General features: G+C 35.1%; 1 protein-coding gene across 1 annotated transcript; it reads left to right on the top strand.

Moving 5' to 3' along the window:
- Positions 1-18: 18 nt before the first annotated feature.
- On the top strand, positions 19-26688 carry LOC136807933 (protein Njmu-R1-like). The gene is made up of 13 exons (XM_067064558.1): positions 19-103; positions 5809-5850; positions 6441-6629; positions 7271-7327; positions 7835-7895; positions 8401-8457; positions 8768-8830; positions 10320-10387; positions 10767-10824; positions 11613-11718; positions 22572-22672; positions 24752-24822; positions 26468-26688. Exons 1-13 carry the CDS (start codon positions 21-23, stop codon positions 26676-26678), a joined length of 1167 nt encoding a protein of 388 aa, XP_066920659.1. The 5' UTR covers positions 19-20; the 3' UTR covers positions 26679-26688.

Raw genomic sequence — 26688 nt, 5'->3', positions numbered from 1 at the left:
TCATCCAGCAAACAAACAAAATGGCGACCGAAGAGGACCAATTTTACTGGCACACTGTTTACAAAATATCTGATCTTTTGAGTCCAAGAGAGGATAACAAGAGGTAGCACATTTAGGTCTTTGTTTTTATTGGTTTTCATATTTGATATTAAATCTGTTTTTCTTTCAATTCAAAGGGTTATCATTTTGTCTAAGTTTTTTATACATTGGCAGTGCGTCTCAAACCGCGATATTTCGAGAGCACGGAAGCGCGTCAAAACACCAGCTTTTTTAGAGTTTTGTCTCGTTTACCCAAACGCTGCAATCCTGCGTAGGCTTTGGGCTCAAGACTAGAACCCCCAATACGAGACATTGGCCTGACCGAAAAAAAATCATCATCATCAATTTTGTTAATTGTCAGAGTCGTTTACTCACTGGAAATACGCAACTTTCTGAAGTTTCGTTTTTTTTCGGTTGTGCTTCATTTTAAAAATAACGAAGATGAAAAGTTACCATCAATCCCGCGAGTAAAAGAAAGTACTCCGACTAGTCTACGAAAAGTGCGCTCGCGCGGCGAACAGAATATCTCGCAAATTAATATATGCATAAAACTGACGAAATCCATTCTTTTTTATGCTTAGGTGACGTCACCATCGATCCTGACTCGACAATGGAGAACCAAATTTGGCAATGTATAATTATTACGAGCGGCCGAGAAAGTTTGTGTGACGCAAAAATTGCGCGACAAACAAAGCCCTAGAAGAACGCCCACTGAAAATTGAAACCAGGAATTTATTGAATATTCACTAATGAAGTATCAAACTTTTTGTTTTTGTAATTATTATAAATTCATAATTTTTAAATACTATTTTTTTGAATGTCAAAGGACAATTAAAGTGAATTTAAGCTGATTGGGGTGGATATTGGGCGGACGGGCGTTTTGCACGTGCCGAGATTGGAAATTAAATGAGAGTAAAAGACGGGGGCGTTTTAGTATGTAATATTAATTCATTATTCTTTTATTTTTATTTTTCGCGAATGAAAAATGAATTTTTGATTTTTGAATTAAGGAAATATAGTATAATATATTGTATTTGATTGTCAATGCCAAAAGATACTTACGAATAATCTGCTGTGTTGCTTCGCTATTTACCCCCGGATTGTTTTAGTAGGCACTTCGGTCACGTAAATAAAATCACGTGTATATGTTGAAGCCGACTGTGGACTGACCGCAATTGCAATTACATAAATTATTGTGGAAGGGAACGCTTGAGACGAATGTTTGGGAAATCAAAAAGACAACTTTTGTGAGAATGTTGAGTTTTGTTTATATGGCTGTTTGAGACGCACTGATTGGATTGTTTTGATTTTTAGAATTTTTTGTCAAACAGTCAAACTCACGCAGTGACGTGAAAACCATCATCCAAGCATTCAAAGCATTCAAGTTATGCAAACTGCCATCTCATCTACTAAGATTAAAACTAAGAGCTTCTTGATTACTTATCTTTTTCAATATCAAGATCACATTATTTTCACATTGTTTTCAAGTGTCAGTGTCAGAAAGCTAGAAAATAAAGGGTAGTCAATTCAAGGTGCTGACGGGATGCTAACTCAAAGCATCTATAGTTGCGAGAATAGGCTCCCAGAGCCTCCTGTAACTCAACCATAATACCGTAACTTGGTCTAATGTCGACACCCCTCCTCTAATTCCGACACCCTTTTTATCAGCTGAAATTTATAGAAAGGTTGAAACTATTTTTCTTTGCTTAGTGGTCAGAGAGGAATAATCCTTTTTCAATCATTGATTCAAGCTTTCATATTATTCCTTTCTCTAAAGAAGGGTGTCGGAATTAGACTAGGGATGTCGATATTAGACCAACTTACGGTAGATAATAGACAAACAAGAAAGAATTCTAATTGGCGTCAATTTTTGAACAAGTCAATTTTGACCTCTTTTCTAGAAAACTTTACAAAATAATAGTTTCTAACATTAAATTTTCAGGAGTGCCCTGAAATAAGTTAAAGTTTACCCATACAAAATTTAAAGTCAGTATCACAATTAGAGCGCTATACGTCAAAATAACAAATTACACGTCAAATTACTTCAGCTAGTACAAACAGATAAATTATCTTATATCTAGATATAATATAACAGATGTGTTGTAAATGTGAAATCAATTTTATGGTGTTATCATTCAGTTAGTCACACTAGCATACTGCCAAAATACTTATCAAAGATTAATTAATGCTGCGAAAACACTAAACCGTTTACCTTCCTGTGCCGCAAAACTTCTAAAGGGATTCATGAAAAAATAACCCGGCTCTTTTTAATGAAATCAACATTCTCAAAAACTTTGAGAAATTGCCTAAAATTTGAGCCATAGATGAAAAGATTGGAGCCAAGCCAACCTTGAGAACTAATTTGAAGATCAACTTCCCAAGAAAAAGATCTACGGGGGAGACGGAACCCACCTAGATCTGCACACTGCCTGATAGGCTATTTCGCGAAAATTTTACCGGATCTCAAACACTGACCCATTTACATGTGCGGAATTGTTTTTACTTTAGCGTATAATTATAAACAAGGCCTTAAAAATCGAAGCACTGTCTCGGGAAATGAATGACAAATTTTTGTTGGTTGATATTCTGGCTGATGCATGCTTTGTTTTGTTTCAAACTTTCAAGTTTTAATTAATTGTCTTGCAAACTTGATTCAGGTAACTCATCCTTGTTACTTTTCTTCTGAAAGCTTGATTTCCTTAGTGTGACTAACTGTCATTAAAAAGATTTCTGCTGGAGTAATTAGTTATTCAAAAGACCGTTGGGTTCTCCTTTCCTCCTCTTCTCTCTTTGGGTCATCAAAGGTTTTTAAATGTGTAAATTCAGATTAAGACCTACAGTCAGTTAGTCACACTAGCATCCTGCCGAAATTTGCATCAAAGATTAATGCTGTGAAAGCGCTTTATTGTTTGCTTCACTTGCAAGCAAAGAATGCGCCGCAAAACTTCTAAAGGGAATTATGAAAAAATAAACCGGTGCTTTTTAATAAAATTTTAATATTTCCAAAAACCTTAATGAGCTAAATTTTGAGTAATATAGATGAAAAAAATTGAACCGAGCCAACCTTGAAAACTAATTTGAAGAAAAACTTCCCAAGAACAAGATCTACAGGGGAGAAGACAACCCACCTTTTTACTTTAGCGTATAATTCAGACCTAACAAATTGAAGCACTGTCTCGGGAATTAAATAACAAAATTTTGTTGGCTGATTGGCTGCTGCACGTTTAGCAACCAGTCATTTTGTTTAATTTCTATTCTTGATTAGTTGGGATCTTGAACTTGATTCAGGTAACTCTCATCCTTGTTGTTGCAAATTCATCTTGTAGCGTAGATGACTGATATTGTTTTTTCTGAAAGCTTGATTTCCTAGTGTGACTAACTGACAGTGAATTTTATTTTTGACTACTTAAGGCGTACAAACTTTCGCAAGCAGAAACTTTTGCGAGGACGAAAAATTGCCAAATTCACGTTACTTACTTTTGCGAATTTAACTGAAAAGTATTTTTTGAGAGCTCAAACTTTCGCAAATCAAGACGTAAAATTGAAAATTTTCACATGAAAAAATGGCTTAAAGGGACAAATAGTTATTGGATTGGCTTGAAACATTTATCCTTTGACTTATTAGTCTTTTAGCAGGCTAAAAAGTGCCATAAAAGTTACATTTCATTTAAAGTTTGAAGTTTTAAAGATTTTGTTTTTTGTTAAGAATTTTTCGTGAGCATAAATTTTCACGAATGGCCCTTCCTAGGATTTTTAAAGACATCTACTTTCGTGAAAAGGGCCAAAATTCGCGAAAATTGCCTGAAGTATTGGTTAGCTTTCATTTAGGCCTACAAATTTGACGTCCACTATATACCCTCACATTTTCAACTTTCCCTCTATACCCTCCTCAAAAAATGAAAATGAGAAATCTGCGACATCGCGTACGTTGGAGCACATGGCTATAAGAAGTTATAGCCCAAAAACCTTTATTATGACGTCATAAACATTACCTTATCAAACTTCAGTGAGTGGAACTGCTTTTACTTTGAACCTGTTTGAACTGACCTTAACTTGAGTGCACACTTGTAATTTGTTTATCATATCAGTTGCACTCTAATTCTCTAATTGGCGTCCATTTTGAAAGGAAACAAAAAAATTAAAAGGCATGCTAATGGTTAAAGTTTAGTTATATAGTCTCTGTTACACTGATGTTGGCTCATTATACCAGATTTTTCTTCAAGCTTTTTCCTCCAGCCTTGACAACTCTGATGGTACAGGCTATGCAACAACTAAGAAACAACTAAGAACAAGCTATCAAGAGATCTAGTTTCAGTAAATCCCATCTAGTAAATCTTAAAAAAAGTTTAATGATTGTATAAGGATAGTGTAAGCAAGATCGATATTAATGGGACTACTTTGTTTTCATTGGAAATTTTATATCTTTGAAAAAGAAAAAAAGAAAATTATATTTATTTATTTATTAAAGGATTCAGGTTCAAGGCGCGCCGTGGGCCTCTAAGAACCTATCTTTTTTACAAACGCTTGTTGTTACAGTTTTCTTTACACTTTAGGTATAATTTTATTCTGGGGCTTCCCCTGACTTTAAATTGAATAGTTTTGTCTTTCATTTGAGCATTGAGCTCGTGTGCTCTCTTGCTAAATTCTTTTCAATAGTTGTGAGGTCTTCTGTTGTTCGATAGGATGAAGGAGGGCCTTTGTATGTCGTGATGTTGTGATTTTGTTCTTGTCTTCTTCATTTTCGAAAACTACCTTGATTGGTCGATACCTCCCTTCCTCCTCTCTCTCCTCCGTGAATACTCCATCCTCTGTGTGCTTACAATTTTTATGTCCTTGATACCCAGTTGTAATCCAAGGATTCTGTACTTGATAAATTTCTCCTCGAAGATTTTCATTTTTTTTTTCCGGATCCTCCAAATTTTCTTTGTTTCCATGGAAAATTAGGTTACATGCGGTGGATTGTTGTTTGCCGACTGTTTCACTTCGAGCCATTTTCTCCCGGGGACCTTATTTGATTGTTGATTCATCTGTTTGGATACAACTTCAGCATAACTAACCTCTTTCAGCTCTGGCTTCTTTTCGATTATAATTTATTTTTCGATTATATCTTGATCTTTGTTTCTATCTTCTTCTTGAGTATGCTCATCTTTGTTTCCAGGCTTTCTTTGATTTCTTTTGTAATAACGTTGACCTCAACGTGATTTCAGTTGGGAGATTTCTTCATTTTGAACTTCCATGATGTTTTCACATGCTTTAATTTCCTTTTGAAGTCCTTCGATTTTGGTGTTTCTGCATGTTTCAACTCGTTCCATTAGCTCTGGTGAGATCTTAATGCAACTTTGACATTGGAAACTTCTAGATTTAAACGTTAAGCAAATCTGTATTTGGTAGATTGGTAGCTGGGAACAGTTATAATGAACATGTCAATGGCACTTCCTGCAGGTCAGAGTGTCTTTTGGTGTTTTTTGTTCTCTAATGATGCATTTTGTTGGGGTGCAAACCTCATTTTCAAGCGGCAATTATTGGTCATTTTCATCGATTTTTTCCTCCATTTTCCTTGCGAGATTTGCCAGCTTAAAAAAAGACGTTTTCCGACGTCTATTTATAGATATTTATTTTAGTATGTACAGAATTCTACAAGATTCACAAAAACGACTTAATCACCAAAGTTAATAGCCAAAAAAACTTTTAGATTTATCTTTTACTCTGTTTACCATCCATTGTGACTCTTATTCTTAAATGCTTATTATTATTATCATAATTTTTTAGCTTCAATGATGATTCCAAAACTGAAGATACACCAAACAAAAGGTAACTAGTTTTTATATCTAAGCTGCTTTGGAGCAATACATCAATCAGTTCAGATATAATGTGTCATTTTGTTTTGAAAATTTTTGTGAAATTCCAAAGATCTCTGTTATTCCAGATGATCAAATTATCGAAGCAGTTATAACTGAATTTTGACTTAAAAACTTAATAAAAAAGGTATAAAAGCACCTTGTTTTTTCAGTTAGGATATAGAAATCCTAGATACGTTGGAGTCTATTACTGAACATGCATAGAAATTCAAATTGATTTGAGAGTTATTAAAATGTCGGGGCTGTTGTTTGGCCTCAGGCAACCCTGTAAACACTGTATTTGCTTCTTTTCATGTACCCATTTCAAAATAAAACTCTGATTAAAGATAACAGGCACGACGAAAGCTTTTATATCTGGTACGGTGAATGAGGAAATTAGAGCGATTTTATAGCGATGAAGAGGAAAATGTGGGGTTTTTTTGCCGTACCTATTGTACCCATTGCGTCGTGCCTGGGTAACCTGATATATCAGCTTTTTTTTCGAGGTTTTTGAAATGAAAAGGAAATTTCAATGATCAATGCTCTTTTAATTTTCATTTATAGACTCACATTGCTTACTGGAAATATGGGAGCAGAGGAAGAAATTTCACTTCGGTCATTGTTAATGTTGAAGAAAGATTTGTGGTTCATTAAAGGAGAAGCTGAGAGCATTGTTAGCCTGTTAGATGCTGATGAGGCATTGCAAGATACACAATCACAATTGTATTGTAGAGCAATATTTTCGAAATTTAGGTGGGTTTAACATTTTGAAGTTAAAAATGCATAGAAAGTACATTCAACTTGCTGATAGGCTATCTTTGTGCAATCACAGTCTAGTTATATATAATAGAAATTTAGCGCTAGGTTGTGGCAAGTGTTTAACTTATACCTAAATCCATGAGAGTTCTGAAACCAAAATAATATATAATTTTGCTAAGAAAAATTGATTTTTGCTTTGAGTGGGAACTTTAGAGGGAGTCAAAGTTACTCTTAATCCTCATTTTTATTTCTGATATAAACCTTCAATTCACGGGTTCGCTGCAACCTTCCAGTTTATATTCATTCAAGTTTAGGCATATTGCGTGGTGTTCTTTCAACTAAGTTATTACAACTAGGGGCTGTATCATGAAGGTAGAGCACCCGGACACGGTGCGCAAGGCAGTGAGTTCGACCCTCAGTCGGGTCATACCAAAGATTCCCAAGTGGAGCTTGATGCTTTCTGCTTGATGCTCAGTAACTAAATATACGGATCAATGGTAAGTGAAGAGATATCCAGGAGTGGGACCCTCCCCTACCTTAGGAGCCTTCAGGTGTCTTTCGACTGCGGTTGCAAACTTATACTTACTATCACAACCTTTCAAAACTTCTTCTCAACTCTTTTTATTCTATTCTAGTGGTGAGTTGGATTACCTGATATGTTTTCTGAGTGCTTCAAAATCTGGACTTGAACTGTATCTTTTCACTGTTTTTATTGATGAGCTTTAATAGTATATTTTAATAGTGTAGTGGTATAGTGGTTATCATCTTTGACTCCCGCCTGCGAGGCCCGAGTTTAATTCACTTGGCAAGTGAATATATATGCGACCGTGTCAACCCTTGCCATGTGAGGGGAATTGGATACCCATCCCGAATGGATTCGGAGGGCTCATATCTATCTATCTAAAAATGTATTCTACCAATTTTCTGTTACAATTTAGATTTGTTCACAGGAAAAGTAGTTAGACGAGATTTTGCCAACTTTGGGATTTAAATTCCTAGTATTCACTTTTGTCTTATATTAAGAGGAATACTTATATTAAAACCCTTAAAAACTGTTGGAAATTTAAATCAGATAAGTTACAGAAGATTTTGCTTCGTCCAAAACAACCTAAGTAATTGTATAATCAGCAGATTTATTCGGTAACTAAGATTGATTTATTGCCATTATTTTTTTTTCCTTAAACATTTCATTTGAAAAGGTTTCAAACCGATTTAGATAAATTTTCTTCGAAATTAATACCGCATTTGGAAAAATATACAGTAAGTATAGCGTCCTTTAAATTTCTTAAGCTAAAATAAAGTTTGTTCTCGATGATGTTTTATACCCTTTTCACATTCATGGGGAAACTATGTCATTGTAACAAGACCTGATCCCTTGAGAGTGGTTTTCACATGATAAGTTTTCTTGAACATGTTTTAATAATAATTCTGCAACCACTCATTGCTGGGCATGGTTGGATACGAGGCCTACTCACTTCTGAGAGCCATGACTATATGTCTAGCTACAGTATCAAAATTTTAGAAATTAAGTCTTACTCTTTTAGTAAAGTATATTATATCATTGAATGTTAGTAATTTAACAGCTCGTGTTACCAAGGAGTGTTACTGACATTCAAAATTATATGGCTGACGTAATGATGTTGTTGTGATCGTATTAAAAAGCTAACATCTGATATGCCTCATCTGATAGAGCAAAATTTATATTTTCTTTAAAAGTTATATAAACAGTGATTCTTTTAATTATTTTCATTTTATTTTTTAAAAGGAGTCAAACGATACAAATGAATATTGGAAAGAATTCGAAGACTGGCCTAAGTCTGTTGTAAGTATTATTAACGAAAAACAAATCGTAAATTTCATGATTCATTCATAACCCGGAAGATTATTTGTACTTTTATACAATTTTGATGAGGTTAGTTTATTCTTTAGAACTTTTTTGATGGGAAATGGTATTTGATAAAAATTTCATTTGGAAATTCGAAAATGTAGCTTGTTTTTAAGGAGTTGATCCACTTCTTATTGTAAGCAAGGAGAGTGGAATCTGATAACAATATCACAGTATCGTTTGATATATCATAAAGATGCGTGGGAAGTTTTATGTATGTTTTAATTTTAACTCTTATTTTCTTTAGTTATCATTCGTTAAAGAATGTTTGGCCACGTTTGATTATGATTTAGCTACACTTTTATGTGCGGTAAGTTGAAGCAAAACTGTTGCAATTCGTCCCATCTAGCCTGCTAGACGAAAACCGCTTTTTTTATAGCATAAAACAAAGTCTAGTGTTTTATAGCATAAAACCAGAGGAATGTAAAGAGATGGAAAAACAGCTTTTCTGATTACTCAAAGTTCAACGATCACTTCTATTGAAAATTCTATTGTAAAAACGTTGATTAGGTCATTAAATAAAAGTCCAGAAAAGACGGCTCGCCATACAAATCGGACGGTTTCTACATGATTTGACGCTAAAAATGAAAATTTGTTTTTCCTTTTTTGCCGATTACTAGTTAAATTTTGAAGAATAAGGAGCAATATTTTTACCAATGTATAACAAAGAATTCTTACGCAATGATATTAAATTGGTTCTTGTAAAACTGTCAGAAGTCGAGTAAAAAATCAAGATGAAGTTATAATTTTCTCGAGCTCTAGCTTTCCATATTATGGTGCGGTCATGATGCGGTTATATCAGTAGAATCGCTAGGAAATTCTGAGCAAGAAGATATAGGTACCTTTTCGTATAGGAGAGGTGTACCCAAAATATAAGCCCTAAAAGTTTGCGCACAATCAGGATTGAAACAAAAGAATTTTGTCACAACACGCTAATTATGCAGAATTTTTATAGCGACAACAAAAGAAACCTATTTACTCGACATAAACTCCCTTAAGGGCAAGAGACCTGGTATATGACGAGCCGTTTTTCCATTGTTTTCAAGAAGCTGTTTTTCTACCTCTTTACATTCCTCTGATAAAACAAAGAAAAAATTTGGTTTGTGGGAAGGCACTGGCTAGTCCCACCTCGTCTAGATATTTTCGATGTTGCGTCTACTAGATGATTCTTGAATGGTTTTTATAAGAGTTCGATAAAAGTTGTTTTACTTCTTTAAACATTTCTTGAAAAAATTTATGATTAGATTTGAACTGGTTACTTTATTCCACAAATAAAATACATAGCCATGTTTTTGATTATCAGTATAATATAACAATAGGCAGACATTGTCCCGATGTGAAATATGTGTCTGATATAAAATGGGAACACTTATGTAAAAACAAAACCTATCACTCGAAATTTTTCCTTTCGTCTTTATTATATGTATCGTATCGTGTACATAACTAGATAGTTCATGTTATTGGTATTACACATCTTTATTGTATCAAGGAAATAGACAAACTCGTTCCCTACGTATTATCAGCTTTTTGGTGATTACTGATAGCGCTAGATAATTCATGATATGCACCATTGCAATGTCTTCCATTCCACCCAATAGCTGATTGGTTGAAAGTGACGTATTGACATATTTTACGTCACTTACAACCAATGAGCGATTGGTTCCGTGATGTAATGTCAGAAGACATTGCAGTGGTGCATATCATGAATAATCTTCTCTCTGGCGTCAATCAGTAACGTAAATAAAGCCTGGAATACACGGGGGACGAAGTTGAGAAATAGGTTACTTTTCATATTCCAGGGCTTTTGTGGAGATACAGTCATTATTAACGATTCTGTACCGAAAGATGTCAAAAAGAATTTAGAAAGGTATCATCCTTGTTTTTGTTTGCGCCATGTTGTCCATAGAGGTTTTTTAATGTTACAAAACTTCCGCCATTGTGGAAGCAAGCGTTCAATTTACTTAAGGGATGGCCTCTACAGATTCGAACCGCGTTTGTTCCAATAATGGTGGAGATTGAAAGTCTGCTGTAAACTGCTTTATGACTTATGAAAGTCCTTCTTAGTTTAGGAAACGTTATCATTGTATGTATTCTTAATATAATTTTCGTATACAGCAAGCTTCTTTGCAAAAAGTCAAAGTGTGAGTTTTTAGTCGGGTATGGCTTTGGGTTGAACTACTTGAACACAAGACCGTTCCGTAGATGCATTGTAAAACTAATTTTTCTTTTTTTTCTCTTAACTGTAGGTTTCTCCAGTGTTGCAGTTTGTCAGCATTATTTTCAGAAACCAAACTAGAATCTAAGGTAATCATAATCGCAATTCTGTGTTGGATATGAAGTGTCCATAAAGAATTACTTTTTGAATAGTAGAGTTTCTATACAACTTTTCGACCGTAGCCGCCGATTGCCGCGCGGGTATTTTTTGTCCGTTTTACCACCGTAACGTTTTAAAACCGTCCCAGTCTTTTTTTTCCGCCTAAAGACAATAGAAAAAAGTGTAAAAAAGGATTGGATCGAGTTTAGGGTGGTAAATTAGATAACAAAGTGGCGTGCGCCTGACCGCGCGACTACGGTCGAAAAGGTGTATTCTGCGAGGATAATTTTAAACACCGTTGTGAAATATGTGCTACTGCTTTAAACCTGATTCTAGACTTAATAGTTGCTTAACTTTGAAAACAAAAAATAGTTTACTTTTCCCTTTTATATCACGCTTGCAAACGTAAAATAATAAGTTTAGCCTTTAGGCATCTTCTGGTTGTATACTTTAAAGCTGACAAAAAAATATTGTTCAATAACATCTACAGCACTGATGATAGCATACAGGCCCGGCGGAAGTGCGGAGACTGGAGAGACTTAATCCTCCCCAACTTTGAGCGAATGAGATTTTTTCTCGAAACCCTAGCGAATTTTATCTTATTTTGAGCCTTCAGCCTCCCAACTTTTACGGTGGTTCCGCCGGGCCTGGCATAAGATAAGACTAAAAAGCTTTTGCTTCGATTTTTAAACAAATGCTTTTCTCTTTTTCTTTCCTTGACTTCATGGCAAGCGTAATGATATCAAATATATTATGTTTTTTTTGTTTCGTATTTCAGGCAAGTTCGCCAACTTCTTCATTGACAGATTTGATATCGTTACAAAATCCTGAGAAAATACACGTGGAACTTGATTCAAACGGACAATATATAGTCAATCCTAAAAGTAAGTCCTTTTTTTCGAATCTTAAACTTGGTTTACCAATTAGACGATTGTCATCGTGTCAGCCCCCTATGGGAAAGGGCTGTAGTATGTCCCAAAAATGACAAAAAGGTTGGTGCTGGAGCTGTTTCAAATATTTGGGGACCTCCTATATGGGGGGGGCTGGGATTTTTTAATGAAGGCTGTGGGCTGGCCAGAGTTAGCCATTCTTCTAACTTTTGAGTTTTCATATTTTCATTCTTACCTTCTGAATTTATCTATTTTTCATTTATCGCTGCGTGATTTACCATTTTTTCATAGTGATCATTTTTACTCTTTTACCATAACGATGAGTTATTCAAGCCATTAGTATGCATGGGGGACTGCTCTTAAATCTTTAAATATCTGATAGGGTACCTAAATCTCAGGGGGCTACGTACTGTTTTCCTGGACTTAAGAGCCATTTTTTTTAAAAATCTTCAGAATAAAGAAAGTGTGATACCTCACCCTCTTAGATTTTGATGAAATTTTGACCAAATGATCCATCACACAAGAAAATAAGACCATGAAAATTTCACCTTGATATCTCAAGTAGTTTTGAAGATACAGCGTCTCAAAGATAGGCTACTAAGCGAAAATTGACCCCTAAAAATCATGAACTCTGGTGGGGAGCAGATTTTGAAAGCCAATGAATTTTTATTCAAGTACATTAGAAAGCTGATTTACAGTGGATTTCAAGAACTTTTTGTAGGGAATCAGAAAAAATCAAATTGAGTCTCCAAAATTTTACCCGAAAATCTTTAGCATCTCCTGTAGAGGGCTTCAAACTTTGTGTAATCTGGGTTTAGAAGCACTTTTAGCTGTCTGCTGATGGTCCTTGGAGACTTTTTTGAAGCAAAACTTTTGACCTGGAGTGGTTTACTGGTGGGTTTTGGCCACAAAAAATCACATTTTCAGGATTTCTATTTTTGCGTAACCGTCAAAAATGGCCGAAAAAAATTGCTATTTTGGCAGATCTGGAGCAAAATTCAAGATGGCGTATCTTTTTGAAACCCCCTACAAATTTTTTGAAACTTTCAGTAATGCTTTCTTAGTAGGTCTAGTTTATAACCTCAAAAAATCTCAGTGGGGCCTTGAAGTCTCTTAAAGATATGATCCAATTGAAAATTTGCTTAACTTCGTTGTTTTTTCCCTCCTAAAATGCTAAATCAGGCCCACTTAAGGGCTCTAAAGGTAAATTTTTGTCAAAATATTGGTTGATCTTCTCTAGCCAACTAATCATTGGCATTAAGGGAACAACTGTAAAAAAATTCAGGTCATTTCCATTAACAGATGACATTTTATGACTGTTTCTTTATTTTTTTAAGTATAGAATATGTAAAAAAAATGGGACTGACATGGGCCTTCCTACCATTCCAGGGCCTATATTTTCAGGAAAAGCCTCAACCTTTCACAGTTTGGTAAATATTATTCCTAAAAATATAGCAGGTTACTTCAACTAAATGGGTTTAACAGTACTTAATTCCTATTCAAAAAACTTTTTAGACTCATTCAGAAATCCTACTTTGACAATAATTTGCGCTTTACTGCAAAATTTCTAAGTCCAAGTGTCGTGATTAACTTTAGACTGTCCAATATTTCTTGTCCAGAAGATTTAAACATCATTGTTTGCAGTATCTCATAAAATATCACCCTAGTAATGTTGCTTAGTTATTTAAGAATCAACAAGTAAGGCTGTCAGTGTACACAAATATAGAGATATTGGACAGTCTAAAGTTAATCACGACACTTGGACTTAGAAATTTTGCGGTAAAGCGCAAATTATTGTCAAAGTAGGATTTCTGAATGAGTCTAAAAAGTTTTTGAATAGGAATTAAGTACTGTTAAACCCATTTAGTTGAAGTAACCTGCTTATATTTAGGAATAATATTTACCAAACTGTGAAAGGTTGAGGCTTTTCCTGAAAATATAGGCCCTGGAATGGTAGGAAAGGCCAGATGTCAGTCCCATTTTTTTACATATTCTATACTTAAAAATAAAGAAACAGTCATAAAATGTCATCTGTTAATGGAAATGACCTGAATTTTTTTACAGTTGTTCCCTTAATGCCAATGATTAGTTGGCTAGAGAAGATCAACCAATATTTTGACAAAAATTTACCTTTAGAGCCCTTAAGTGGGCCTGATTTAGCATTTTAGGAGGGAAAAAACAACGAAGTTAAGCAAATTTTCAATTGATCATATCTTTAAGAGACTTCAAGGCCCCACTGAGATTTTTTGAGGTTATAAACTAGACCTACTAAGAAGCATTACTGAAAGTTTCAAAAAAAATTTGTAGGGGGTTCAAAAAGATACGCCATCTTGAATTTTGCTCCAGATCAGCCAAAATAGCAATTTTTTTCGGCCATTTTGACGGTTACGCAAAAATAGAAATCCTGAAAATGTTATTTTTGTGGCCAAAACCCACCAGTAAACCACTCCAGGTCAAAAGTTTGCTTCAAAAAAGTCTCAAGGACCATCAGCAGACAGTCTAAAAGTGCTTCCAAACCCAGATTACACAAAGTTTGAAGCCCTCTACAGGAGGTGCTAGAGATTTTTGGGGAAAATTTTGGAGACTCAATTTGATTTTTTCTGATTCCCTACAAAAAGTTCTTGAAATCCACTGTAAATCAGCTTTCTAATGTACTTGAATAAAAATTCATTGGCTTTCAAAATCTGCTCCCCACCAGAGTTCATGATTTTTAGGGGTCAATTTCCGCTTAGTAGCCTATCTTTGAGACGCTGTATCTTCAAAACTACTTGAGATATCAAGGTGAAATTTTCAGGGTCTTATTTTCTTGTGTGATGGATCATTTGGTCAAAATTTCATCAAAATCCAAGAGGATGAGGTATCACACCCTGAAGACTCTTAAAAAAAATGGCTCTTAAGCCTTCGCTGACGTTATGATTGTTTTATACCTTCTTTAATTCAAAAATTAAAACGCTGGGTCGGAAACAACCTTGGATACCTTGGTAAAGGGAGGACTTTTCACGGTTACGTCATTAACAACACTGGTCTCGATTTAAAACGACCCAATCGACTCCTTGACCCTATAAGCTAATAGATGGTACATTTGAGTAATATTTAAGATATTCCTTTTTTATATGCTGATGAAGTCACGAAAGATGACGAAAATTTCAACTTAAGCAGTTGCTTCATTTTTCTGTTCTCTATATTTGTTGCTTCAACATTTTACGTTTTCCTTTTTTATGATATAGAAGGAAGACTCTTATGCTGAAAAAGCAAAACAGACAAAACAAAATATCACAGTATCACTTCGAAAACAAGTGTTGTGATGGTATATATAAAGGCCAATAAATTGAATAAGTTAAACTTAATCAGGGGACTATCAGGGGACCCAGCGGGAGCGGGCAACAAGTCCGCTAATTAAAGATGTTTGCTTTTTAGTACTTATTTTATACAGTTCTACAGAGTCTACACGAAAGCATAAAGTATTGTATATATTTTTGTGAGGGGCATAAGGGGTTTAAACAGAGCTAAAGCCTGTTAAAATTCTTTTACGAGTAAAAGACTTTTAGACAAAAATTGTGAAGGTCTAAACTCCTTGTAAAGACAAACACAAATATGTAATGAATGGGTTAAAAATTTGACGAATCTTGAAAGTTTCTGCGCAAATTGAATAATTTAATTCCCTTACTCTTAGGTTCCAAATAAACAAAATTTTCGACATTTTGATAAACGGAGGGGACCTAATTGCCGGGGGAAAACCCAAAAATAAGGTAAATGTAGGCTAAAATCAGGCTATTTAGAGCAAAATAAGGGGCCTTCTCTTTGACAGCTGAAAATATTCTTAAAAATTAATAAACGGGGGGGGGGGGGGTCCTTAAAAGGTCCGGAGGGTTGGAAAATTTTGAAAAATTAACAAGCGGGGAGGCCCGTTTATTTGGAACCTAACAGTAGGATGTCCTTATGAAGGGCGTTTCTGTTGTTAAACTATACTTTCACCAGTGAACATCATGTCCTAGTGTGAGAAAATAATAAAGTATATTAGCAATGTTTTTAAAGTAGCTGTAAAAACATGAAAATGAATTATTATTCTGAAGTAGGGATGGACTAATTAGTTCTTAATTAATATATTTTTTCACCTCAGAAGGTTGTCAAATGGTTTCTTGAATCAAATACTTAACAATACGTTAGTTTACAAAACAACAGGGAGTGTCGTTTTTTTTTCTCAATAAATTTTGTTTTTTAATATATATTCAACATCTTCATTTTTGTGGGAAGACATGAAAGTTTATTTTTCTATCTGAGTGGTTTCTGATTCTTTTGTTAGATTCGAGACTTATTTTACAGCTTTGTCTCATTCTTGTTTATTTTTTCTGGGTATAAATTTGGGAAATGAAAAGACAAAACATTTTTCCCACTAAAATTGGTTGTCTGCGAAAATTGATTAGGTGGCAAATTATGTATGGGTTTGGTCCCACGTTTTCTCCCTTGGTCACTTTCTCCACTGCTCTTTTCAAATTTTTTAAACGGTAACGAGTTTGTTCAGTAAACTACAAACATTTAATTTTGAGGAATGGGTGAAGAGTAAAGGAGCCAAAACCGATTTTAGCTGGTAATCTTTCGCTTTGTTGGATTGGCATATTATCTTTTTTGGTTTTTACCTTTGTTTGGAATGGAGATTGTGATTTAGCTTTAGAAAATTATGATTTTTATTCTTTTTAAAAAAATGATACGAGATTTTGTGTTTTTTGATGAAAATAAAACAAGAAGCCCAGAGGGCATGAAGGCCCAGCGAATAAAAGTATGAACTGAACAAGACTTGAGTAGCAGAGGGGATTTGAACCTGGAGTCGCTAATACAAGCCATAGACGCCTTAGACCATTCGGCTATCTCTTATTTACAACAATAAGAAATAATTCATAATATTTAAATCTTATATACAGAGATGTTTTTTTCCTAACACGTGAACAACTGAACTGTTCACATGATAGAGAAATGTAAAAACTTTTAAAACAACTTTTTTTTAAAAGAACATCTTCCTAAAGAAGGTTTGTTACGGTTTGTTACATTGTTTTTCTTAAAACACACTACATCTGTTATGTTCTTATAGTTTTAATAGTTAATTGTATTTTCTCCTTTTATGTTTTTAACCAATAAAGACGATTTCAATTGTTTTTTATTCTGTCAATCATGTTCTAACAGCCAATCAAATCCTTCATAATCTGAATTAGCCTGTGCTTGAAAACGCCATATATGAAAACGCGTATCGCCTAGTAAATTGTTACACACTGACACCGGGCAGAATGCTAATGAAAGGCCCAGTACGCTAAAGCTAGCTGCCCGGGGGGGGTACTAGGGCAAAATGGGTTACGGGGATGCTCCGCTGGTCAGGGTACCTTTTTTAACCTCCACGAGTCCCAGGTAGGGTCGCAAAAACACCAAAATATAAAAATTAGTCCCTCGTAGGGTGCCTATTTTTTAGATAATTTGGGGAAAAAGTAGAAAATTTGAGAAAATTTTGGAATTTCAGTCCCATTCAGGGTCACTTTTTTCGCAAATTTCGAGTCCCACGTAGGGTCCATTTTTCGAAACTCAGCGGAGCACCCCCGTCGGTCGACAAGGGTAGTACCCCCCCCGGGGCTAGCTGGGCCAATAACAGGGTATTCTTTTCCTTCGGATGAAAATTGGGGCGATCGCTGGTTGCATTGGGCTCTTCCAGAAAAAAATTTTACATGGGGGTGGAGGATACAACAATTTTTAGTGATTTACCCCCCGGACAGGGTGACTTTTGGCCACCCGGACAAGCATCTGCTGACCCACCGGAAACACCAAATTACCCCCGGACAGAGCAAATTTACACCCCGGACAAGGCAAATTTTGATGATTTTTTGCTACCCCCCGGAAAATATATCCTCCACCCCCCATGTAAAAATTTTTTCTGGAAGACCCCATTGATTTTTTACACATCCCTGTGTCACAGACCCGCTAGGTTCCCCGCCTCTCTGGGAAATTTGACCAAATTACCTTTCAAATTCAGCCCCACTGCGAAATTGACTTTGATTTAATCCTCATTCGTGATTCAATCGTTCAATGTAAAAAATTACACTATAAAACCATCCCACTGAATTTTTCGACTTCCATTGGTATTTCGATAGAAATTTTTATCCCAGCTGTGGGAAATAATTTCCCCGGGGCTGTGAGACAGGGTGTATTTTATCTACAAGCCCTCTTGCAAATAATCAGAATACTTCAAATCACATGTAGTTTCTGCCGCCATGTTACTCTTCATTCGCCTGGCTATGGTGGGGGGGGGGCGTACGGGGTTTGCGATTTCTGAAATACCGAATAATTTAGCCAAAATTTCCGAAATCTCGTAAAAAAATACTTGCAATTCCGATAGCGATTTTTTGGGTATTTTTCCTCGTTTTGACTAATTTTCCATCAAATTTGATTTTTCATGTACGAATTCGGAAAAAGGGGGCTAAAAACTTTATAATACCGAAATTTCGAAGCAAAAATTCATGAATTTCCGATACCGAAACAATTTCAGAATTCCGAAATACCGAAGGAATTTTGCCCGATTTCCAAAATTCCGAAGAAAAAAGGGTCGATTTCTGCAATTCCGAAATACTGTACGCCCCCATGGCTAAGGGATTTTGATATAAAAACTATTTTTATTGTACTGTAAAACTGTAAAAGTAAATGAATTGGAAAAGCCAGTATTTTTGAAAATCCTCGTTTTTGTTAAAATATTCTATTTCATCTTTCGATACAAAATTTCATTTAACTAATATTGAAAGTCTAGGAAAAAAATTAAAATTGATAAAAATTAGAATTTGAAAATTTCGTACAGTTCAAGTGGAAAAGAAGAGGGGGAAGTCCTTGAAATTCAATACAATTTTGAGACTCTTTAAATTTTGGATTAATTTGTATTTTGTAAAAAGACAAAAGCTTGTTACTTGGATAAATAAAGTCTTTTCTCTTCAATGTTTAAAGAAGTAAAGTTAGTTAAAAAAATAAGAGAAAAATAGACGAAGAAGGCTTGCGGCACTGGCTGATATTTTCAAACATTGACTGAATCAACACTTGTAAAAAACAGTAGTATCAATTATATGTGACATCTTTGAAAGTCAATGATTCTTTTTGTTTTGGTAAATACTAGCGAATAGAAAAGTTGACACTTCAAGTAACAATTAAAAGAGAACCACCACATTCTAAATTCTTGTGATTGCTGTGAAGGAGTGAAGAAGTTAAATCTCGAGGACCTTTATATAACAACTTAGATTAACAAGACATAAAACACATTGACCTACAAATAAAGGCTGATATCACTTCCAACAATGGCAAGACTACGTTTCTCATCATCATTTATCCTATTCATCACAATCACATCATCCATTCTTACCACAGTTCAACCATCAGACAATGTGGAAGCTGTGATAGCAGAAAGTGAAGAATGTTATGTCTTCAAAACTTGTCATATTGGTGAAGTACCAGACATATGCCGAGAATGTGATGCCAGTTGCCAACAAATGATTCCATATGCAAAATATGGGAACTGTATGCCTCAACATACTTCCATTGATATATTTGCCAACAAAAAAGTGTGAATTCGCTTTATTTGGGCATTCTTTCTAGCATGTGAAAACCACCCTCAAACAGACATTTGATTTTAGATTATTCGCTTTCAGTGGGCATTCTTTCTACCCAGGCAAATTTCCCAGGCCTTTTCTGCTACCGGATAACGGTGGCAGAAACTCAATCTTTGCTTGAATTTTGAAACTCAATCATGACAAAAATTTGATGTTCTAGACCCTTATTAACAGAAAAAGCCCATTCTGAGGTTAATTCTTTGTGCTTTAATAGCTCCCAACTAATCAAACAGAGAGCCTGGGTTTATTATTTTGTCCTTCGAACTGAATTCAAACTCATACAATCTTTGAAATAAAAACGGTAGGAGCTCAAAACCCTAGAAATTAGCCTTCTTATAGTCATAATTATTTTAGAATATTTATTTCATCCAATCTCGTAAAAAAATATATTAATTGTCGTAACTTTGATTTAATTTGAAATCTGTTTATAAAGGGATTATTTGATAATTTGAATTTTTTTGTCTATATTGTCTTTCAAGGGTTTCTAAGAAGGATAAACAACTTTATTACTTCAGAAAAGAAAATTTCGAAAAAATCTTCAACATTATGTCCTCACAGTTTTTCCACAGGCCCGGTGGAATTGGAGAGGCTGGGAAGACTTCAGCCTCCCCACTTTTGAGCAAATTCGATTTTTTTTTCTCGAATTACTAGCGAATTTTAGCCTTCAGTCTCCCCACGTATACGGTTATTTCGCCAGGCCTTTTCCAACTCACTTTTAAGTCTTTCAACTTTCTTAAAGTCAAAGCTTTGTTATCTTGTGTTTCAAACTATTTGATTGAGATGAGAAAATTTTAGAAAGCTTCAATTAAAAAAAGCTCTCATGGTTCTCTAAGGATCTTTTACTTGGTCAAAGTCAAAGCTTATCTCTAAATATTATCGACCTATTGATTTAAACAAATCAGAAACCTGCAAGAAGAAATATTTCATATCAAGACCATCATTTTCTACCCAATGTCTTATTGTGTTTTTCTATAGGAACAATTTTATAAGAACAATGAGGCTCAAAATCACCAAAAAAATAACAATGCTGAGCCTGAAATTACTCAATTAAGGGGTCAAAGTAGTAAAAATTGGGTAAAAGTATAAAATACCTCGATTACACCTTAATCGTTACACACTTATTAAGATAAGAACAGGATAAGAACAATTTGAGGCTCAAAGGGCCAAAAAAAACAAAAATAGCCGAGCCAAAAATTTACTGCTTCTTACTAAAAAAGTCGTTTTCATTGTTCTAATATATTTTCAATCATATTCACCAATCCGTCCAAAAACGCATCTCTTTCGTGCTCAGTGAAGTATGCTTCAAAACGCACCCAAATAAGCCTCTCTCGAAGGTAGCTAAATTAATTTCCAAATCCATGATTTTTTGTACCAATGACGCGCTCATCTCCAACGATTTTAAACAACATAAGATCGGAAGAATACTACCAACTTTGCTCCCGTTGTCGCAATGAGTCATAGTTTCTTTGTATACAGCCATATGTTTAATTTGTTCCATACTGATAGAAGAACATCCAATATCATAGCTTTGACATTCGATCAATATCATTAAATTGCTACTGGTACAATCAACCATAAAATTGGCTCGTTCGACCTGCTCTTTCAAATGAATAACTACATGTTGTTTAATCTCTGGTGATACAAACCATGATGTATTGTATTTTTCTTTCAGATATTCTGCTATTAATCTCTCAATATAATTTTCAACTTGTTTACCTTTACCGGCTTCGACTACAAGCACGAGGTGAACCAAAGTTGGATATGCATTTCCCATCTCTCCCACTATGGTGTTGATTAACTTTTGAATAACTGTCTAAATTAGTTGAAATTCAAAACTTGATGCGATGTGATGAATATTCTCTTGAAAATTATGAAAGCGTTTTGAGTGTCTACCCCTTATATTCAAAAGATAGCAAGTTGTTAACTGAATATTATAAACTTTCGGTAAAAACGTATCACATGATATTATTGTATTCATGACGTAATGTTTTCTACGGAAATAACCCGGTTTTAGCCAGTAGTGGCAAATTTAAACTAGACAAAAGTTGCATAGAATTTGCCACTACTGGTAAAAACCGGGGTCTTTCCGTAGAAAACATTACGTCATGAATATTATGAATTCTTAAGCCGTGAAATAAATTTTATCCATTGATACCATATTATCTTTTGCTATTAAACGAACCAATAGCAGGCTTGCTACTGAAATAGACAAAGTAAACAAAGAGGTATTTCTTAGAAATGCATGTTAGGTATCTTTTATTTCGAAATCGTTTTTTTTTTATATTGACAAGTGAATATTGATTAATCGTCGGTTAAAAATATTCGAGCCGTCTACAGATGAGGTTATTTTGTTTTGTTTTTGCGACCCAAAAAACCTTTTGTCAGGGTCTTGTCAAGGAAATTCTCAAACCTACCTCTATTGATTTCGTTTTTCATTGAATGGAACATACTCAGCCTGAAATACAGACCCCCTAAGTACATATACAGAGCACTTATCTACTAGAGGATGTCTCTCCGTATAATGCTCAGCAACTAAAGAGAAAGTTCCGCTTTCTTTCTTCGTGAAGACAACTCTTTGAATTAGAGCTTTCGGTAGCCTAGAAATCTAAGCTACTTTGACTCAGTCACCGAGATAAATTTGGTGGTAAGTTGTGACTGAATAACCAGCCTAGACACCCCTGTGTCTCAGACCCGCTGGAACCCCAGCCCCACTGGAAAATTTAGCGAAAATTTCGTCCCCGGTGGGAAAATACCCTGGAATTTCAGCCCCATTGGAAAATTGACTTTGATTTCATCCCCACTCGAAATTCAATCTTAAAAAATTGTACTCCAAAACCATCCCCACTGGTTTTTTTAACCTTGGAACAATAGAATTTCTATCTCCATTGGGATTTCAATAGGAATTTTTATCCCCATTGAGGAAAAGAGTTCGGCCGGGGCTATGAGACAGGGGTTTGCTCAGGGAAAGTAAACTCGGTAGCTTATCAACTGACAACAACAACATTTCGTGGCGAGTGATGACATAAACTTGAAATCCGTAAATATAAAAAATCTTTAAAGCGCTATATTGCCATTAGCCGTGTGTCCAAGCCTTGTGAATGTGACCATGATAAGAGCTTAGTTAACTAGACTAAGTCTTCGGCTCCTCTCCGACTATGGCTGCAAGATTCAGAGGATGTCAGGAACCTAAAATCTACTCTTTTTTTCTCTTTCTATCAGAACCGTCGACATTTTGCAACGATTGCGTGAAACAATTGAAAGTCAACCAAAACATTGATATGGTCCACATGCGACAGATGTTGGAGAACTTCAAGCTTAAGGTTTGTTTTACCTTACGTGCAGAACCCAAAGCTCACCCTTAGAATTCGAACCTCGCAAAATAAGCTATAGACTCTGGCCCCCAGCGGTAACTCTCACAGGAAAAAAAATTCGATTTCCAAGGTTGGAAATTCAATATTTTTGGGTTGGAAATTTTGGTTCTCAACTTCAGTTGAGCTATAATCTGAGAATGTCTGTATGTATGTATGTCTGTCTGTCTGTATGTATGTCTGTATGTCTGTATGTCCGTCCGAAAACTTTAGGGCAGGCTGGACACTTCAAAAAAGGTCGGATTTGGCTGAAATTTGGCACACTTGTTCCTTGGGTGAATATCTGTGGGTGTTTTTTTCATTTTTTGAAAATTTTGATTTTTGGGGCCTGGGGACGAGTTTTTCGCCAAAACGAGGCTAAAACTTTGGGGCAGCCTGGACACTTCAAAAAAGGTCGGATTTGGCTGAAATTTGGCACACTTGTTCCTTGGGTGAATATCTGGGGGTGTTTTTTTCATTTTTTGAAAATTTTGATTTTTGGGGCCTGGGGACGAGTTTTTCACCAAAACGAGGCTGGCAGCCTGGACACTTCAAAAAAGCGGTTTGGCTGAAATTTGCACACTTGTTCCTTGGGTGAATATCTGGGGTGTTTTTTTCATTTTTTGAAAATTTTGATTTTTGGGGCCTGGGGACGAGTTTCAGCCAAAACGGACAAAGTATATTTGCTACCTAATACTAAATATTTGAAATGTTACAATTGGGCCTTCTAATAACGGGAAAATCTGAAGTTGAGCCCAGTGCGGTGCGCACGTTCGACTATTTTATAATTGTAGGTTGGAAATTTGAGCGATTACCTTAAGCTGATTTGGAAAACGTAAATTACCCATAGGTTTTGTAGAATAAACCAATGCCCTTGAATAATCAAGTGAAAAAAAAAACAATGTAGAAATGACAATTTTCCAAGGCTGGTTGGAAAAGATGACTTTTTGGGAACATCTTTATTTTTCCAATCAGTTTGGGAATTGAAAAAAGCGTCAAAAATCGATGTTGGAAATAAGATTTTTTTAAGATTAAGACTTCGGATTGAAAAACTAGTCTTTTTACGTTGGAAATGTGTGTTTCCCCAAACAGTTTGAAAACGTAAAAAATTCATGTGGAAATTACATTTTAATGAAATTGAGACTCCTCCTTGGAAAACTAGACTTTTTGGGTCGGAAATGTGTGTTTCTCCAAACAGTCTGGAAAACGTTAAAAATTCATGTGGAAATTACGTTTTTGTGAAATGGAGACTCCTCCTTGGAAAAATAGTCTTTTTGCATTGGAAATGTGTGGCTTTATTTTTGAAAATTCCAAGCCATGGAAAATACAAAATTTCCATCCTTGGAGAGTCTCCCAAGTTTCCAGGTTGGATTTTCCATTGGATTTTATCTATTTTCCAACTAAGAAATCTTGAAATTTCCAACCTTGGAAGTTTTTTTCCTGTGTCTGATCACGATTTCAAGCAATTTTTTGTCTTCAATCATGATCATGCAAATCAGCAAAAAAAATGGAAAATCACGCATCCCTTTGAAAAAGTCGAAATCACGTACCACGGCTCAAAAAATCTTTCAAATCACGATCACGTTTTGACCTCTCTTACTGGGTGGGTCACTTTGGAAATCTGCTTAATGGATGCCATTTCATGAGGTTAATATTTAGAGGTACCAAGGAAAATAGACCCATAATTAATATCATCGTCAAAGGCCTATGCTGTAATCTAAGACTTTGTAACTATTTCAAGAAATAATCTCCAAGCTGAAGAATACGTCGTGAACGGGTTTTGTCAGTCTTCGAAACTCTCTATCGCGGCAATTTTCTCTCTAACTACACATCTCTTTACACATTGTCTTATAAGCAACCAGGTTGCTGAGGCTCAAGGCCTCAATTTAGGTTATTTTTCACTATCTTATAAAGTAAAAGCTTTCAGTCTTAAGTGCGAATCTTCTTATTTTCTCAAGCGCTACTTAAGGCCTTAAGTGAGGTCCTTTCTGTGCCAAAAACTCCAGCCAATTGTTTTTATCCTTTTTCTACCTTCAATCTTCTCTATTATAGAGTATACAAGATATGAATACATTTCGAAGACTTTTGACCCAAGCTGAAGTTGATTTCTATGCTTGTTATAAGTAAGTAAATATAAAGTCCTGATCTGGAATTATCCCTGTTGCTAGCAATCAGCTACCAATTAATTATGGATTAGGGTAACACTTCATGCCTCCATTTTTAACCCTTTCAGTCCCAGAGCTTTTCATTTTTTGAAAAAGAAATACCAAAACTTCGTACTGACTTTTTCCGTCACCAAGACATCGGTTTAACCTATTTTCTTCAAAAGTTTAAGCTTTTTCTAATGGTAGCTACAAGAGTTCTGGAAACCTCTTAGTTCCTGAGATATATATGCGGGTGCCTGGGACTAAAATGGTTAAAATATTTATTTATCAGGGTTAATATGTAATAGTTATCGGACAGTTGCGAGTACAATATGAGAAATATTTTACGAGTTCCGAGATTTTTCCGTACAATATTGTACGAGCCTTTAGGCGAGGAAAATATACGGAAAATCCGGAACGAGTGAAATATTTCCATATTGTACGAGCAAATGTCTGATAACTGGTTTATCGGTGACCCAAAAAATGCACTTTTTGTGTTGAAGGACACTTTTGTAGCAAAGTGACGTTAGATTGCCTCTACCGCTACAATGCAACAACATCTTTTCGTCAATTTATATTTTTACATGTAAAATACAAGATATATTGTACTCTTTTTAACCAATCAGATTGCAGATATTTTTTGGATCGCCGATAATAATTTATTAATTCATATAAATTTGATATTAATCATACGCAGATTGAGTTCTCATTATATTTATTGAAATGACATTCTATTTGACAACATATTTTGATTTAATTTCAAAATCATCTTCAGGTTTATCATCAAGAAAAACAAATAATCAAAAATTTGTTTGTACATGAAAACATTAGGGTATATACAGTGGAGTCTCTATAACTCGAACCTGCACGGGGAACACAAATTTGTTCGAGTTAAGGGAATTTCGAGTTACGGTGTAAGGTCTACAAGGAATTGTTCACTGAAGGGCCCAGCTAATTTTTTCGAGTTATGGAGACATTCGAGTAATAGAGGTTCGATTTATGGAGGCTCCACTGTACAAACACACTAACATAATAATATAATGAGAAATGTTGATACACGTTTTTTTATAAGAACATCAAAACATTTGAAGCTTTCGGGTGTTCTTAACATGTTCTTATTTTCACCATCTTGTTGGTATTTTGTCTATTTTCCTAAGAAATCGGGTGTTTTGGAGTCCCCAAAGCTTTAGAATGTTCTTAACTTTTTAGCCATCGAAGCTTTATGCTCTTATATAGTTTGTTCTTACATAAAAAAACGCCTTAAGCTTTTTTCACATGTACGTAAAATTTTACTTAAGACCTTGAAGAGTGGGGAATTTCCCTAAGCTTACGTAGCGTTTTAAGGCTTTAAGTAGAGTTTGCTTACGTTCAAAACATTTTGAACGGAAGGAAAAGTCACTTAAGACCCTCTTACAGGACAAAAACTGTATGTAAGGGCGGGGAAATTCCCAAAAGACAGCCTTACAAACAATTTTTCGTAAAGTCTAAAGTAAGATTTTACGTACATGTGAAAAAAGCTTTAAGGATTGTCACCAAAGCAGACCAAAGTGGCATAAAACAGCCAGCAGCAGAATATGTCTTTTCTTCCTGACATCAATAAATAACGAATTTTCTTTTTCACCAGGACCTACTTATTCCTTCTAACCAGCGGCAACGGGCTGGTTCTGATGCGGAATTCGAGACTTCAAAACAATATGGATCCTACAGTGAAGCGCCAAGAAGTTTTAGATACGTTGGAACAATTTATCACTAAAATGGGAGGATTCGGTACTTTTGATACCAAAGAACAAAAAGAAATTCTAACCAATAAAACTGGATCGTTGCGTTATCATTGAAACGAATGGT

This window comes from Clytia hemisphaerica, unplaced genomic scaffold (genome assembly GCF_902728285.1).
Source record: "Clytia hemisphaerica strain Z4C2 unplaced genomic scaffold, Clytia hemisphaerica genome assembly, whole genome shotgun sequence".
Classification (NCBI taxonomy): Eukaryota; Metazoa; Cnidaria; class Hydrozoa; order Leptothecata; family Clytiidae; genus Clytia; species Clytia hemisphaerica.
The sequence above is the reverse complement of the archived record's forward strand: the minus strand, read 5'-3'. Positions and strand labels throughout refer to the sequence as shown.